The sequence below is a fragment of the Papio anubis genome, unplaced genomic scaffold (assembly GCF_008728515.1).
Source record: "Papio anubis isolate 15944 unplaced genomic scaffold, Panubis1.0 scaffold8, whole genome shotgun sequence".
Taxonomy (NCBI): Eukaryota; Metazoa; Chordata; class Mammalia; order Primates; family Cercopithecidae; genus Papio; species Papio anubis.
The window spans coordinates 70,643-84,032 of record NW_022168221.1 but is presented as its reverse complement, the minus strand read 5'-3'; the positions used below and the strand labels follow the sequence as shown (position 1 = coordinate 84,032).

Genomic DNA, 13,390 nt, shown 5'->3' with positions numbered 1-13,390 from the left:
ATTCTAGTGGTTTAAGAGCAAATACAACAAAACCATACTCTTTTCCTCAGAAAAAACTAAAATACAAGTAGAGATTTCTGTTTGATTGTTAGGTTAATAAATGCCAACAACAAACCAGAAAAGACATACCCCACTATTAATTTTGCTGTGCAATGTTTTGCACAATCTCAGTGTAAACACTTGTAAAGTCCAATGCTTAAATGTTTCCCCCTCAAAAAAACTTGACATTAAAAACACTTACTTGTGGTGTGTCTTTCTGCATTGATGTAGTAATTTTAAATTTTGTTCGTTTACTGCTAAAGTTCATATTTAATGAAAATGAAGATTCTGCATCAATATCTTCCTACATTTAAAAATAAAACATTTATATTTACAAAAACCAAAATCTTATAAATAAGAGCTTGCTGCAAGCAATTCCACTAAATTAATGACCAAGCAAAAAAGTCTCCACTCTTATAACTTTTATATTATAGATTACCAAATTTAAGAGAAAAATAATTCTTTTGTTCAAACAAACAGGAAAAATCCAATTTTATTTTCTACTTTTACATCTGCCAGAATCTTAAGCAGTTTATATTTGGCAATAAGATATTTGCTGGTCCTACTATTACATACACACTACTTTTTGATAAAAAAAGAGTCAAGCTCATTGCCTAGAGTTTGACATTTTAATTTTTATGAAACACCAAAGTTCATAACTTTTCCATCACCCCATTCTGAAAAACCAACCAAATTTTTTTTACAAATGCTGCAATAACAAAATACCCACTGTAAATGGCCTGATGGCAGGAGAAAGCTGTGCATCCAGTAGCACACAGCATCAATGTGCCGTGACCTGGGGTGATGGTGAAAACGTTTACTTCAATCCATCTTTTATTCACTCTTCAAGAAGCAAGTGGCCTTTGCTCAGAGGAAAACTGTTAAGCCAATTTTTAGAATAACAACTTCCATATCAGGCTTAAGAAAGCCACTGATATCACAGGGCGGAATTTCTCTGGCAGAAGGATCAAAAGGCATTTGGAAGATGAACTAATTCTCAATAATAACCTAAGACATTCTGCTAAGGAATGGACGGATTCATAATTAAATTAAAAGGCCAGGCATGGTGGCTCACGCCTGTAATCCCACCACTTTGGGAGGCTGAGGTGGGCAGAGTGCTTGAGCTCAGGAGTTCAAGACCAGCCTAGCCAATACAGCAAAATCCGGTCTCTACTAAAAATTTAAAAATTAGCCTGGCATAGTGGCTCACACCTGTGGTCCCAGCTACTTGGAAGGCTGAGGCGGGATTATCACTTGAGCCCAGGAGGTGGGGGTTGCAGTGAGCTGAGATGGCACCACTGCACTCCAACCTGGGTGGTACAATGAGATCTCACCTTAAAAACAAATAAAAATATAAAATAAAATTTAAAGTGCAAACAAGGAATCTATGTTTACCTTGTCAATTTCTGGGCAGCATGTTTTAGAAAAAAATATAAAACCTTTAAGCATTTACTAGCCTAAAATTAAAAACCATAATTAATTAACCTTAAGAAATCCCTATTTTGGCCAGGCACGGTGGCTCACACTTGTAATCCCAGCACTTTGGGAGGCCAAGACGGGTGGATCACCTGAGGTCAGGAGTTCCAGACCAGCCTGACCAGCCTGGCCAACATTGTGAAACCCTATCTCCACTAAAAATACAAAAGTAGCTGGGCATGGTGGCATGTCCCAGCTACTCAGGAAGCTGAGACAGGAGAATCATTTGAACCCAGAAGGTGGAGGCTGCAGTGAGCCGAGATCACGCCATTACACTCCAGTCTGGGCAACAAGAGTGGAACACCGTCTCAAAAAAAAAAAAAAAAAAAAAAAAAAATTCCGTATTTTGCTAAGATTCTGATGCCAGAAAAATCATTTCTCAAAATTATGAAAACATTGATTTGAATTTCAGAATATATGCCTTTTACAGTTGTTCAATTGTAGACTATAAAATGTCATCATCATCTTCGGGATGTCAGCAAAATGAATTGATGAGAGAAATAAACCGTAGGCTATTAACTTTACCAAAATAAAAACAAAACATTATTTATAGAAATTTTTTTCTTATAAGCACAATAATTTGAAGGAGATATAATCCCACCTCTGTTGCATTTTTAACTATTTAAACATCTAGGATATACTATGACAACAAAACAATGAAATCTTGTAACTAGAAAAAAAGTTACAGAGAAAAAAAGTAATATATTAACGGCTTGTTATTCTTGTGACAGGTATCAAAAATATATGGTGGTTAAAAACAGATGATAGTTAATTGAGTGCTGATATTAAGAACACTTGGAATGGAGTTACACATATTAAATATGTGTACAAATAGACGTCAACAGGCTGTCATTTCCTGGTATAGAACCATGAAATTAAGCACATTTATAAAACCAAAAACCCAGAAAGTCTTTAAAGGCTAGTTTCAAAATCTCAATTAATCAAAATCTTCCAGATGGCAATTCTTTTACAATTATTCAATAAGCTTTAACAGTATAGGACAAATAAAATCAAACTATAAAGGGCACATGGCACCAACTCACACAGCACGCTCTGTGATGCCTTACGCTCGCAGCTCTATGGAGCGTGCAGTAATGTAGTGAATGCAAGTGCTTTCCAGAGCACAAGGTGCAATGACAATTACAGCCTTACTTTAAAACTGCAAATGTCTCATGAAAAAGCTTTAATGTTGATAATGCTTAAATTCTTTGGAATATTACTACATACCTTTTCTGAATCATGGTTAATCATTTTCACATCAAGTAATGATTTTATTGTTTTTGTCAGTTCCTTTTCATTCATCTGAGTGCTGTCCTGAAGCTCCTTATAACTGACAGTTTCACTGTTGTTAAAGGCAAGAAGAACTGCCATTTGGTATGTCGTAACCATGGCTACATACGGCTTGCCCAAATAGTTCATTTTAACTTCACCTACAATTAAAACAAAAACTGACAGTGAAATGACCATTCAAAGAAACATTTCAAATTTACTCTATTTCAGACATTTTCCTCTGAAAGAGTGAACCAATAGTTTTATTAAATTGTTGTAAAGCCACTGCTGTTAACAAGGTAGTCATTTTGTTTCTTGGGGAGGTGAAGATGGAATTCTATTAGTTTTGAGTATATGGTATAAATCAGTTAAGCTATCATAACTTCACCAGTAGGTTAAAACAGTCTTTAAGGCCAGGCACAGTGGCTCACACCTGTAATCCCAGCACTTTGGGAGGCCGAGGCAGGCAGATCACTTTAGGTCAGGAGGTCGAGACCAGCCTGGTCAACATGGTAAAACCCTGTCTCTACTAAAAGTACAAAAATTAGCCAGGCGTGGTGGCACATGCCTGTAATCCTAGCTACTCGGGAGGCTGAGGCAGGAAAATCGCTTGAACCTGGGAGGCCGAGGTTGCAGCAAGCCGGGATCGCGCCACTGTACTCCAGCCTGGGTGACAGAGCGAGACTCTGTCTCAAAAAAAAAAAAAAAAAAAAATCTTTATAGTACTAATAGAAATGCTAAGACTTAGGCAGAAAAAGAAAAAAACAAAAAATCCAAACAATAAAAGGAGGTGGGTGAAGGAGAAATGGACGGACAAAGGGGAAAGTGATACCAACAACTGACACAAGTCTCCCATGGAAGGTTCAAGCCTCCTGGGAGGTCTACAGCCATATGGAAAATGCTTTTACTGTCCTGTCCAAACTGTAATTTCGGCCAAAATTAATGCTATTATGTCTTATAAATAACATTTTTCTTTCCAGTAACTTCCTAGAGGCAAATAGGTAAGAAAGGAGAGACAAACAGGCAGACCCATTCTTTTGCTGAAATAGTTGATAGCAAAAGAATTTAATTTAATCTGAATGTTTTCATAAAAATGAAAAACATTTAATCTGAATGTTTTCATAAATATGTTCCATATGGGCCAGGCACGATGGATCATGCCTGTAATCCCAGCACTCTGAAAGGCTGAGGTGGGCAGATCACTTAAACCCAGGAGTTCAAGACCAGCCTGGTCAACATGGCGAAACCTTGTCTCTACTAAAAGTACAAAAATTCGCCAGGCATGATGGCATATGCCTGTAATCTCAGCTACTCGGGAGGCTAAGGTATAAGAAGCACTTGATCCTCGGAGGCGGAAGTTGCAATGAGCCAAGATCGCACCACTGCACTCAAACCTGGGAGACAGAATGAGTATCTGTCTCAAAAAAAAAAAAAAATTCTGTATGCTAAACGACCCTGAGCTCCAAGAGATAGAGCAAGTATTATGTATACTACAGTTCTGTAACATCCTGGGAGACAGCAGCATGACATCAGCATACAGAAAGCTCATGACACACACACACACAGCCTGCATTATTTGACTACTGAACGGACTATAAATGAAATCAACATGAGATTTGATTTTAAAGCTCTTCATTGTTAACTCAAGGAAGTTGTATTTCTCATGAAATTACCCCAGAGACTGCATTTTCCCTCTTAAGGAGAATTAGTAACTCCGATTAAGGTTTTCTGCTTTATGTATTCATTACCTCATTAAAGATTTTAGGCTGGGCACGGTGGCTCAAGCCTGTAATCTCAGCACTTTGGGAGGCTGAGGCGGGCAGATCACCTGAGGTCCGGAGTTCGAGACCAGCCTGACCAACATGGAGAAACCCCGTCTCTACTAAAAATACAAAATTAGCCGGGTGTGGTGGCGCATGCCTGTAATCCCATCTACTCCGTAGGCTGAGGCAGGAGAATGGCTTGAACCCAGGAGGCAGAGGTTGCTGTGAGCCGAGATCGCGCCATTGCACTCCAGCCCGGGTAACAAGAGTGAAACTCCGCCTCAAAAAAAAAAAAGGTTTTAAAGGCCATGAGTGAATTCATTAGCTTAATATCACTGTAAATGCAATACTATCTTGATTATCATCATTTATGCCTTGACTTATTTTAGATAAAACTGATATTCAGAAATATTTTTCAGAATTATTTGGATGGGAACACCAAGAGAAAAAATTCATAGCCCTTTAAATTTTCACAAAAGGAGGTTTAATATATTAAATTCAATATCCAATTCATAGAAACAGCTTGTGTAAAAACTTATCATTTGGCATACACTATTAACACTTTCTATAAACAGGGCTCTTATCAACATTAAATTTGGAAAATGTGGTAAGAAGTAAAACATTACATAAATTACATTTTGTTATTTCTGCAATGATGAATTAAATATATGCAGAAACAAACAGAATTATGCATCAAGCACCAAGATGATTAAGTGGCACCATCAGCCAGGATGTCACTGATGCTGTAATATGCTGCCATGGGTTTGAAAACAGAATGAGTCTTCTGCCACACAAAAGTTGTCGTTTAGCACCACGAGATCCAAAGAGCATTAGGAGATTATGTGAGGGGCCAAAGTATCATGTACTTCTTATTGAGTTCATTCTTGCATTGTGCCTTTTCTTGCTATTTTTCAATACTTTACCAGGGATTGGGGTACATTGACCTCTTCCCACTTTTCTTAGCACCATACTCTTACTGAAAAGACTGGGGAAGGGGTGGGAAGGCACGGGGGGCGGCGGGGGAAAGGAAGCCCCAAACTTGGATGATTCATTTAATTACTGTGATGTAAACACAAATGAGAAATGACAAGAGTGGTGATTTACCCTGCAGAATAGGCTGGTGAACCCTAAGAGACTAAAAACTAAAATGAAACATTCTGATACATGATACTTAAAGTAAGCCAACAATAATTCAAGCAGCATTTACATGACAGGAAATAAAGAGTGGGCAGAACTCTCATAATAGTTTCATCCAAGTCACTACCCAGTATCTGTGTCAGCTCTCTACTCTCTCAGGCAATGCCGAAGGCATGATAGAATATCACCATTTTGCAATCAGTTGTGAAGCAACTGATTCTGGCAAGGATCATCAGTGGAGGCTAAAACTATATTAGGTTCCTGGAACAGGTATTCATGCCAAAGTATCATCCCTCAGATTGTCTGCTAAGCTAACCGAAAAGGGGAAAGAGTGCCTCTACAATGGAGAAAACTGGTGGTTACTGCCTTCCAAATTTAGCATCTCTAATAGTGAGACAACCTGACATTAGATGCCTTTGAAATACGCAATATGAAATACACAGGACCACCTATGAAATATCCTTGCCAATAATACTTAACTGAATATAATCAAACCTTTAGAACTAATTTCCACTTTCCAGAACATACAAGGAATAGAAAACAAATTAAAAAGTAAAAAATTTTAAAAATCCCAAATAAGTAATCCAGAGTACTGGATACTCTACAAGACAACTGGCCTGGTCTGTTCAAAACGGTATGTCAGAGGATGCTGAGAAGCGGGGCGGTGGAAGGGAAACGTAACAACCAAATACAATTAGTGACCTCTGACAGTCAAGCAAGTCAACTTGGGACAATCAGGGAAATTTGAATATAGACTGGACATTAGACAATATTAACACCCCTGCCTATTTTTAGCTGTTGGAAGTATTTGAAAACAAAAGCGAGACAAATTTAGTCAATAGAATCGTTACCTTTTAAGGTATGCACAATTATATGGTGTTACTTTTATTTTGGCAAACACTAGTAACTACCAACACATACTATGATGTAGGGTTCACAAAGTTCTAGCTTGATCCATACTATGTACAGTCTGGTGAAGTTTTATCTTCTTTGAGTTCATCATTTCTCAACGTGTCTTTCAGCAACTGACCAGGAATCTCGGCAACTTCTTGCTCTGCCACAAATAAAACTTATTCATATGCAGACAGTGTAATAGTTTCTGTCACACTGTCTGGTCATATCTCTTTATCAAGTATCTGTATGTCTTTATCAAACTGTTCCTTATGGTTAATTCTATCCAAAGCCCTAGTCATAAATTCACTGGAATTTTCAGGATTTTTCTCACTCTGTCACATCTGGCATCACAGATTGCTTCTTAAAATTCTTACCTCTGTTGGTAATACACTCTCAACACTCTCCTTTACCTAGCTTGGTTAAGTCCTATTCATTATTTTTATTTTATTTTATTTTTTCAAGATAGGGTCTCACTATGTTGCCCAAGCTGATCTTGAACTCCTGGTCTCAAGGGATTCTCCTGCCTCAGCCTCCCAAAGTGCTAGATTATAGGTGTGAGTCACTGCACCTGGCCCTATGAGTTCTTGAAAACAAGTTGAGATGTGATTTCCCCAGAAGCCCTCCCTTGCCAGGACCTGACTGCCACCACCATTCTGTATTACGCCCTGGGCTGACCTCTACCACGTTCAAAACACTGTACCGTAACTATGTGCTTGTCTGTCTGCCTACTAGACATGAGCTTTTTTTGAGGGCCAAGGCTCTGTATTTTATTTCTGTCCACTTGGTGTTTAGAAGTACTTGAGACACAGAAAATGTTCTTTGAATTGATCAATGAATTTTACAACGATAAAGACGAGGAAACAGGCTCAAAGGAGTTAAGTAACTTGCTCAAGATTACACAGCTAGTAAGTTGTGAGCTAATAACTCCGACCACAGGTCTTCTAATTCTAAATTCCCCCAAATACCACTTTGTGTAGCATCAACCATTTGTAAAGACTCTTCATTTACAATAGAAAAATTAACCTTTTCTGGGGTATTCACTGAGCTGGAAATATAGCAATGGACTAGGAAGGAATAATTTTCATTCTGTGTTTAAGTGGAAGTAACAGCGGTTCTCAAGAAACAGAACTCTGAGCAATCTGTCCAGCCTCAGAGCCAGTGTTTTAAAGAAGTCCTGGAGCCTTAGGTCATATATGGGTAATCTAGAACAAGCATCTTCAATACACATGGTGTGTGAGAACCTTTTTGTTAAATGAATGGAGAACAAAAATAAAACGAAAAATGTTGGTCAAAGGGGACAAAGTTTCAGTTAGGACCAGTAAGTTCTGGAGCTCTATCATATAGCATGGTGACTCTTAATCACACTGTGGAGTAAACTTGAAAATTACTGTGACAAGGCCAGGCACGGTGGCTCACGCTTGTAATCCCAGCACTTCAGGAGGCCGAGGTGGGTGGATCACGAGGTCAGGAGTTCGAGACCAACCTGGCCAACATGGTGAAACTCCGTCTCTACTAAAAATACAAATATTAGCTGGGTGTGGTAGTGTGTGCCTGTAATTCCAGCTACTCAGGAGGCGGAGGCAGGAGAATCACTTGAACCCAGAAGGTGGAAGTTGCAGTGAGCCCAGATCGCGCCATTGCACTCCAGCCTGGATGACAGAGCAAGACTCTGTCTCAAAAAACAGCAACAACAACAAAAAAAAAACAAAGAAAATTGCTGTGACAGTAATTGCTGTGACAGTAGATGTTAAATGGTCTCACCACAAATAGATAAGTGAGATGCTACTTATGTTAATTAGCTTGAGTTAATCATTTTACAATATAAACATAAAAACAACTCTAACTCCTGGTTTCACTGATACGTCACAGGTGTTTTCAGTACCTTCAGTGATTCAAAACAAAAAATAAACTTATAACGTTCTCTTTCCAAAGGATGTAACTATTTGGTTTTAACAAAAACACAAATAATATTAAATAAGATAAAAGAAATGAACAAACAAAAGAGCTCCCAAATCAACTTATTATGTATCAGCCTAGAAATTTAGTATAGCTCAAAAACAGAAAGTTATTCTCCTTCCTATTTAGGTGATACTGGTGACTATTTTCGAACTAAATTCCAATGGCTAAAAAACTATGTGCATAAATTTATTTTCTTCTTATACACCACTAGTTGTTATGAAAAAAATGAGCCCCTTATTAAAATTACTTTAGGAGACATGATTATTGCTGAAATGAGAATACCCAAGGAAGTTTAAACTCCCCTAAACAGATATTTATGCAAAGTAAAAGCAAGCTAAATTGAACTACACTAAGATATATTAGCTTTCTTAGAAAAAAAAAATATATATATATAAAACCCTGGTCCAGCATTTTTTTCTTAAAATCAATTATATTTGCTAAATGAAAATAGAATATTTGTAAAATTAAAGGTCAACTTACTGACTGACTGACTGAGATAGAGTCTTGCTCTGTTGCCCAGGCTGGAGTGCAGTGGCACGATCATGGCTCACTGCAGCCTCCAGCTCCTGGGCTCAAGTGATCCTCCCATCTCAGCCTCTCGAGTAGACTACAGGTGTTCCACCACGCCTGGCTAATTTTTGGATTTTTAGTAGAGACGGGGTTTTGCCATGTTGCCTAGGCTGGTCTCGAACTCCTGGGCTCAAGTGACCCGCCCGTCTCTGCCTCTCCAAGTGCTGGGGTTGCAGGCGTGAGCCATTGCGCTTAGTCAAAGGTCAAATTTTAACCACCACTAAGAGTATCAGTGAAAATCTCCTTATTTCAAAAATTATTTTAAAAATTAGAATGTCCAACCTGCTCAATAAAGATCAACTTACATAAGTAATGCAAAATGTATTACTAATACAATGAGATACAGAAATGTTATACTAATGTATTACATTTCCCAAGGTGTAAATCAGTCAAATAAACAGCAAGTATCATAGTTACTTGGATGAAATCTTCCTTGGGGAGGAGACAGAACACATTTCCTAATAAAGGTTTGGCAAATGATTTTCTTGTACCATTTCTAAGAAATATTAGCATATATACCCTTTCCTTCTTGTACAAAGGAAAAGTGATTCAATGAACTTGCCAAAGCATAGTTTAGTTAAAAAAAAAAAAAAGAGAGAGAAAGAAAATTCAAGTATTTGCTTTGGCTTACATCTTCAGGTAACTCCACACACCGTCCACAATAATTCAGGTATTAATCCCACTGTAAGTTAGTGGACCTCATTGTTCCAGAAAGAAGCAAAGGAAATTAGATTGTGACTAAAGTTTTTTAAAATTGGAAACTATTGAAAATTAAGTGAGACTTTCTGCAAAAAGCTTTACTATCTATTGCATTCACTCCAGTATCACAAGTAAAAATGAAATGGTTAGGTCTCCTTATGATGCTTTAATAATGAAATTGGCAAGGGGATCTGGCATATTTAGAGAACAAGTTTCTAAGTGTGTCTGACCCATCAAATCTGAGTTTCTAATAAATTTGCTAATGTAGTGGTTGGCTACAGAAATGTAATAAATCAGTATAAAGTCAGAACATTTCTTTAAAAGCAGAAAGATTATAAACAGTATAATTATAAAATACTATTAAAAAGTGCTATACTTTCATTTGAATTTCATTGTTAGTTGCTTTAATGGGGAAAAAGGTTGATGGAAGAGAAAAGGTTAAAAACTGTAATTGGGCCACAGAAAACCTGTTTCTAAATTAATATAAGCATCAGGTAAATTTCATTAAGTCAGATATGATTAAATGCATTTTACCTGTACACAGATAATGTAACCATGTAAGTTTCCTTCCACTGAAATGTTGGCTATAAAATAATTCAAACTGTAAAAAAAAAAAAAAAAAACACATTATTTTTAGCTACTATAACTTGCCTAGTTAATTAACACTATACTACAAAAGCAATAAAAACCATTCATATTAGAAAAGATATTATAGCCAATCTGATTTACCTCCTTCTTTTGCAGAGGAGAAAGCATGTTCCTGTGGTCCCTAATCAAGGCTATACACATGTTATTCCAGCTCTTTTAATTGACAACCTGTTCTAGAGCTCTCTCCACTAAACCACAGCACTACAAATTTGACTTTCTGAAATGACACAGTGATTATCATTTCTGAATAATATTAACATGGACTTTATAAATTCCACTTACTAACCAAACACAGCAACATATATGTTTCACCATGAAAACAGCAACCCCATCTTCATTTCTAATCTCCCATTTGCCAACATATAGCTTCCACATTCAATCAGACACAAATACGAAGTTTTAGAGTATGTCTCTGGATATTCTTTTGCTGATATTATTGTGAACAATTAAATTTAAATTCTATTAATGTAGCCTTGAAATTTTAAACATTCCTCCCTGGACTGAATGTGTAATTACAGGACAAAAATACGGAGTTCCTTTTTCTTTAATAAAGAGCTAGTATACAACAAAAAGAGGAAAAATGATGCTGAATGTGAAAAAGATAAAAACTCAATTTTTTTACAAAACTAAAAAATAAACTGCATTATGCCAGTTCAGAATTCTGAATAAACTTTTAGCATGATGTACCATATATAACATACTTAAAGCTTTTATTTGTATATCAAACTTTACCTTTTGTACTTTAAAAAGGAAGTTCACATAAAGCAGTCAGCAATGACTGACCTATCAGCTATAGTATGACCACTCCTTAACAGCAAAAGTTAATAGCTCCAGCCAAGAAAATGAGTCAGTTCTTTCAGTAGTTACTCTTAAGTCTGCCTAGTCCTGGGAAGCTGAAATTTGTTGAGCCTATTTTCCCTCTAATGGTGCAGAATCCTCCTCTACCAGCAGATCCACCAATCCCTTTGCAGGATGAACAGGAAATGACTAGCACCTGGAATACTTCAGCTTGCCTGCTTAGTTCTAATCCAGACAAACAGCAAATTGAAATACATCATAAGGGGATTTCAGAAGTATGATCTGACTAATAATCCCGAGGGATATCAATAAAATTCAATCACTACTATATAATTCACAATTGATCTATAACACATTTACAATGAATCTCTGGACAAAAGCAAAATAAAAGTTTAAAAAAATCTGTCATTTTTTCTCAAAACACTTTTGGAAATGATAAATTCCAGCTTTAAAATGCTCATAATTTAAAGTGCAAAACTGGCTTTAAAATGTATATTCCATGCTCTAAAACCTTTTTTTACCTCTTCAATACTACTATTTGGTAAAATTTTATTGATGATAATATCAATATGCCAAAAGAAGATAATGACTCATACTTACATTTAAAACCTGACTACAAAGACTCTCATATCTATAGCTAGTCAAGAACAGAATCCAATAAATTCGTCAATTCATCTGGCACTACAAAGACCAAAGTTATAAAACCTTCCTTGGTTATGTCATTAAAATAATTGTGTTAGCAAAGTTTATTAGTAAGAAATTAATGCCCTTTAAGGGCATTAATTAGATCTCAAAGAGCCTTAAAAATTCAATGAGTTTATTTACCTTTAATAGATAGTTACATTATTATACGCTACGTTAGATACTTCTTCTTTTTATTTTATTTTATTTTTTTTGAGAAGGAGTCTCGCTCTATTGCCCAGGCTAGAGTGCAACAGCACAATCTCGGCTCACTGCAGCCTCCACCTCCTGGGTTCAACCGATTCTCCTGCCTCAGTCTCCCGAGTAGCTGGGACTACAGGTGCATGCCACCACACCTGGCTAATTTTTTGTATTTTTAGTAGAGATGGGGTTTCACTGTGCTAGCCAGGACGGTCTCAATCTCCTGACCTCGTGATCCGCCCACCTCGGCCTCCCAAAGCGCTGGGATTACAGGCGTGAGCCACCGCGCCCGGCTACTTTAAATACTTCTTAATATTATTCAGGGTTTTGGCCTAGGTAAAAAAGAAATGTAACAACTAAGATTTATTGGCCTAAAGTATAAAAGAAATTACTTTTAATTACATCTTTATTTATTTATTTCTTTATTTTGAGACGGAGTCTCGCTGTGTCTCCCAGGCTGGAGTGCAGTGGCGTGATCTCAGCTCACTGCAAGCTCCGCCTCCCGGGTTCACGCCATTCGCCCGCCTCAGCCTCCCAAGTAGCTGAGACTACAGGCGCCCGCCACCACGCCCGGCTAGTTTTTTGTATTTTTAGTAGAGACGGGGTTTCACCATGTTAGCCAGGATAGTCTCGATCTCCTGACCTCGTGATCCACCCGCCTCGGCCTCCCAAAGTGCTGGGATTACAGGCTTGAGCCACCGCGCCCGGCCTTAATTACATCTTTAATTCCACAGTTTTGAGACACTTTGGGGTAAAATAAAGGTAATTCTTGATAAATAGTCATATTTAAGATTAAGATGTAAAAAAATGCAAATCATCACTAAGGCAGGATGAATTAATTTACATGTGAAAACTGTACATTATTAAGTATACAAATGGATTTGAATCCTATGTGTCTGAAAACTTGGACTTTACTAGAAAAAAAATAAAGGACAAACTCCCTCTACTGGTAATTGGAGACAATTCAAATGGAGAGAACAGTATTTTTGGAACCAGAATTTTATAGACAGAAAGAAACTCACTTCCTATTTGTAAATGGGGAAACTAAAACCTGATGAAGGCTATACATCAATAAAGTTTAAGCAGTTAAAAACTATAAATGGAAAATAATTATTTCAAGGAAAGAGGAAAGAAAAAAACTAAAGGAAAACTTCATTTCTGTCAGCTCCTATTCTCTCCCTTAATTTCAATCAGGGACACAGGATTTTTAAAAAGAAATGTAAAACACTGCCAAGGCCAGGCATGGTGGCTCATGC

General features: G+C 37.2%; 1 protein-coding gene across 6 annotated transcripts in view; it reads right to left on the bottom strand.

The window, feature by feature from the left end:
• CUL2 (cullin 2) overlaps window positions 1-13,390 on the bottom strand; it is an 87,301-nt gene that overhangs the window by 4,894 nt on the left and 69,017 nt on the right. For 5 of the 6 annotated variants that reach the window (XM_021943169.2, XM_021943170.2, XM_021943171.2 and 2 more), the window contains exons 17-19: window positions 10,341-10,407; window positions 2,743-2,945; window positions 242-343 (exon numbers count right to left, since the gene is read on the bottom strand). In XM_021943169.2, the coding sequence (XP_021798861.1) occupies window positions 242-343; window positions 2,743-2,945; window positions 10,341-10,407 (372 nt within the window). The remainder of the gene's footprint in view (window positions 1-241; window positions 344-2,742; window positions 2,946-10,340; window positions 10,408-13,390) is intronic. The other variant, XM_021943166.2, reaches the window with a different exon arrangement.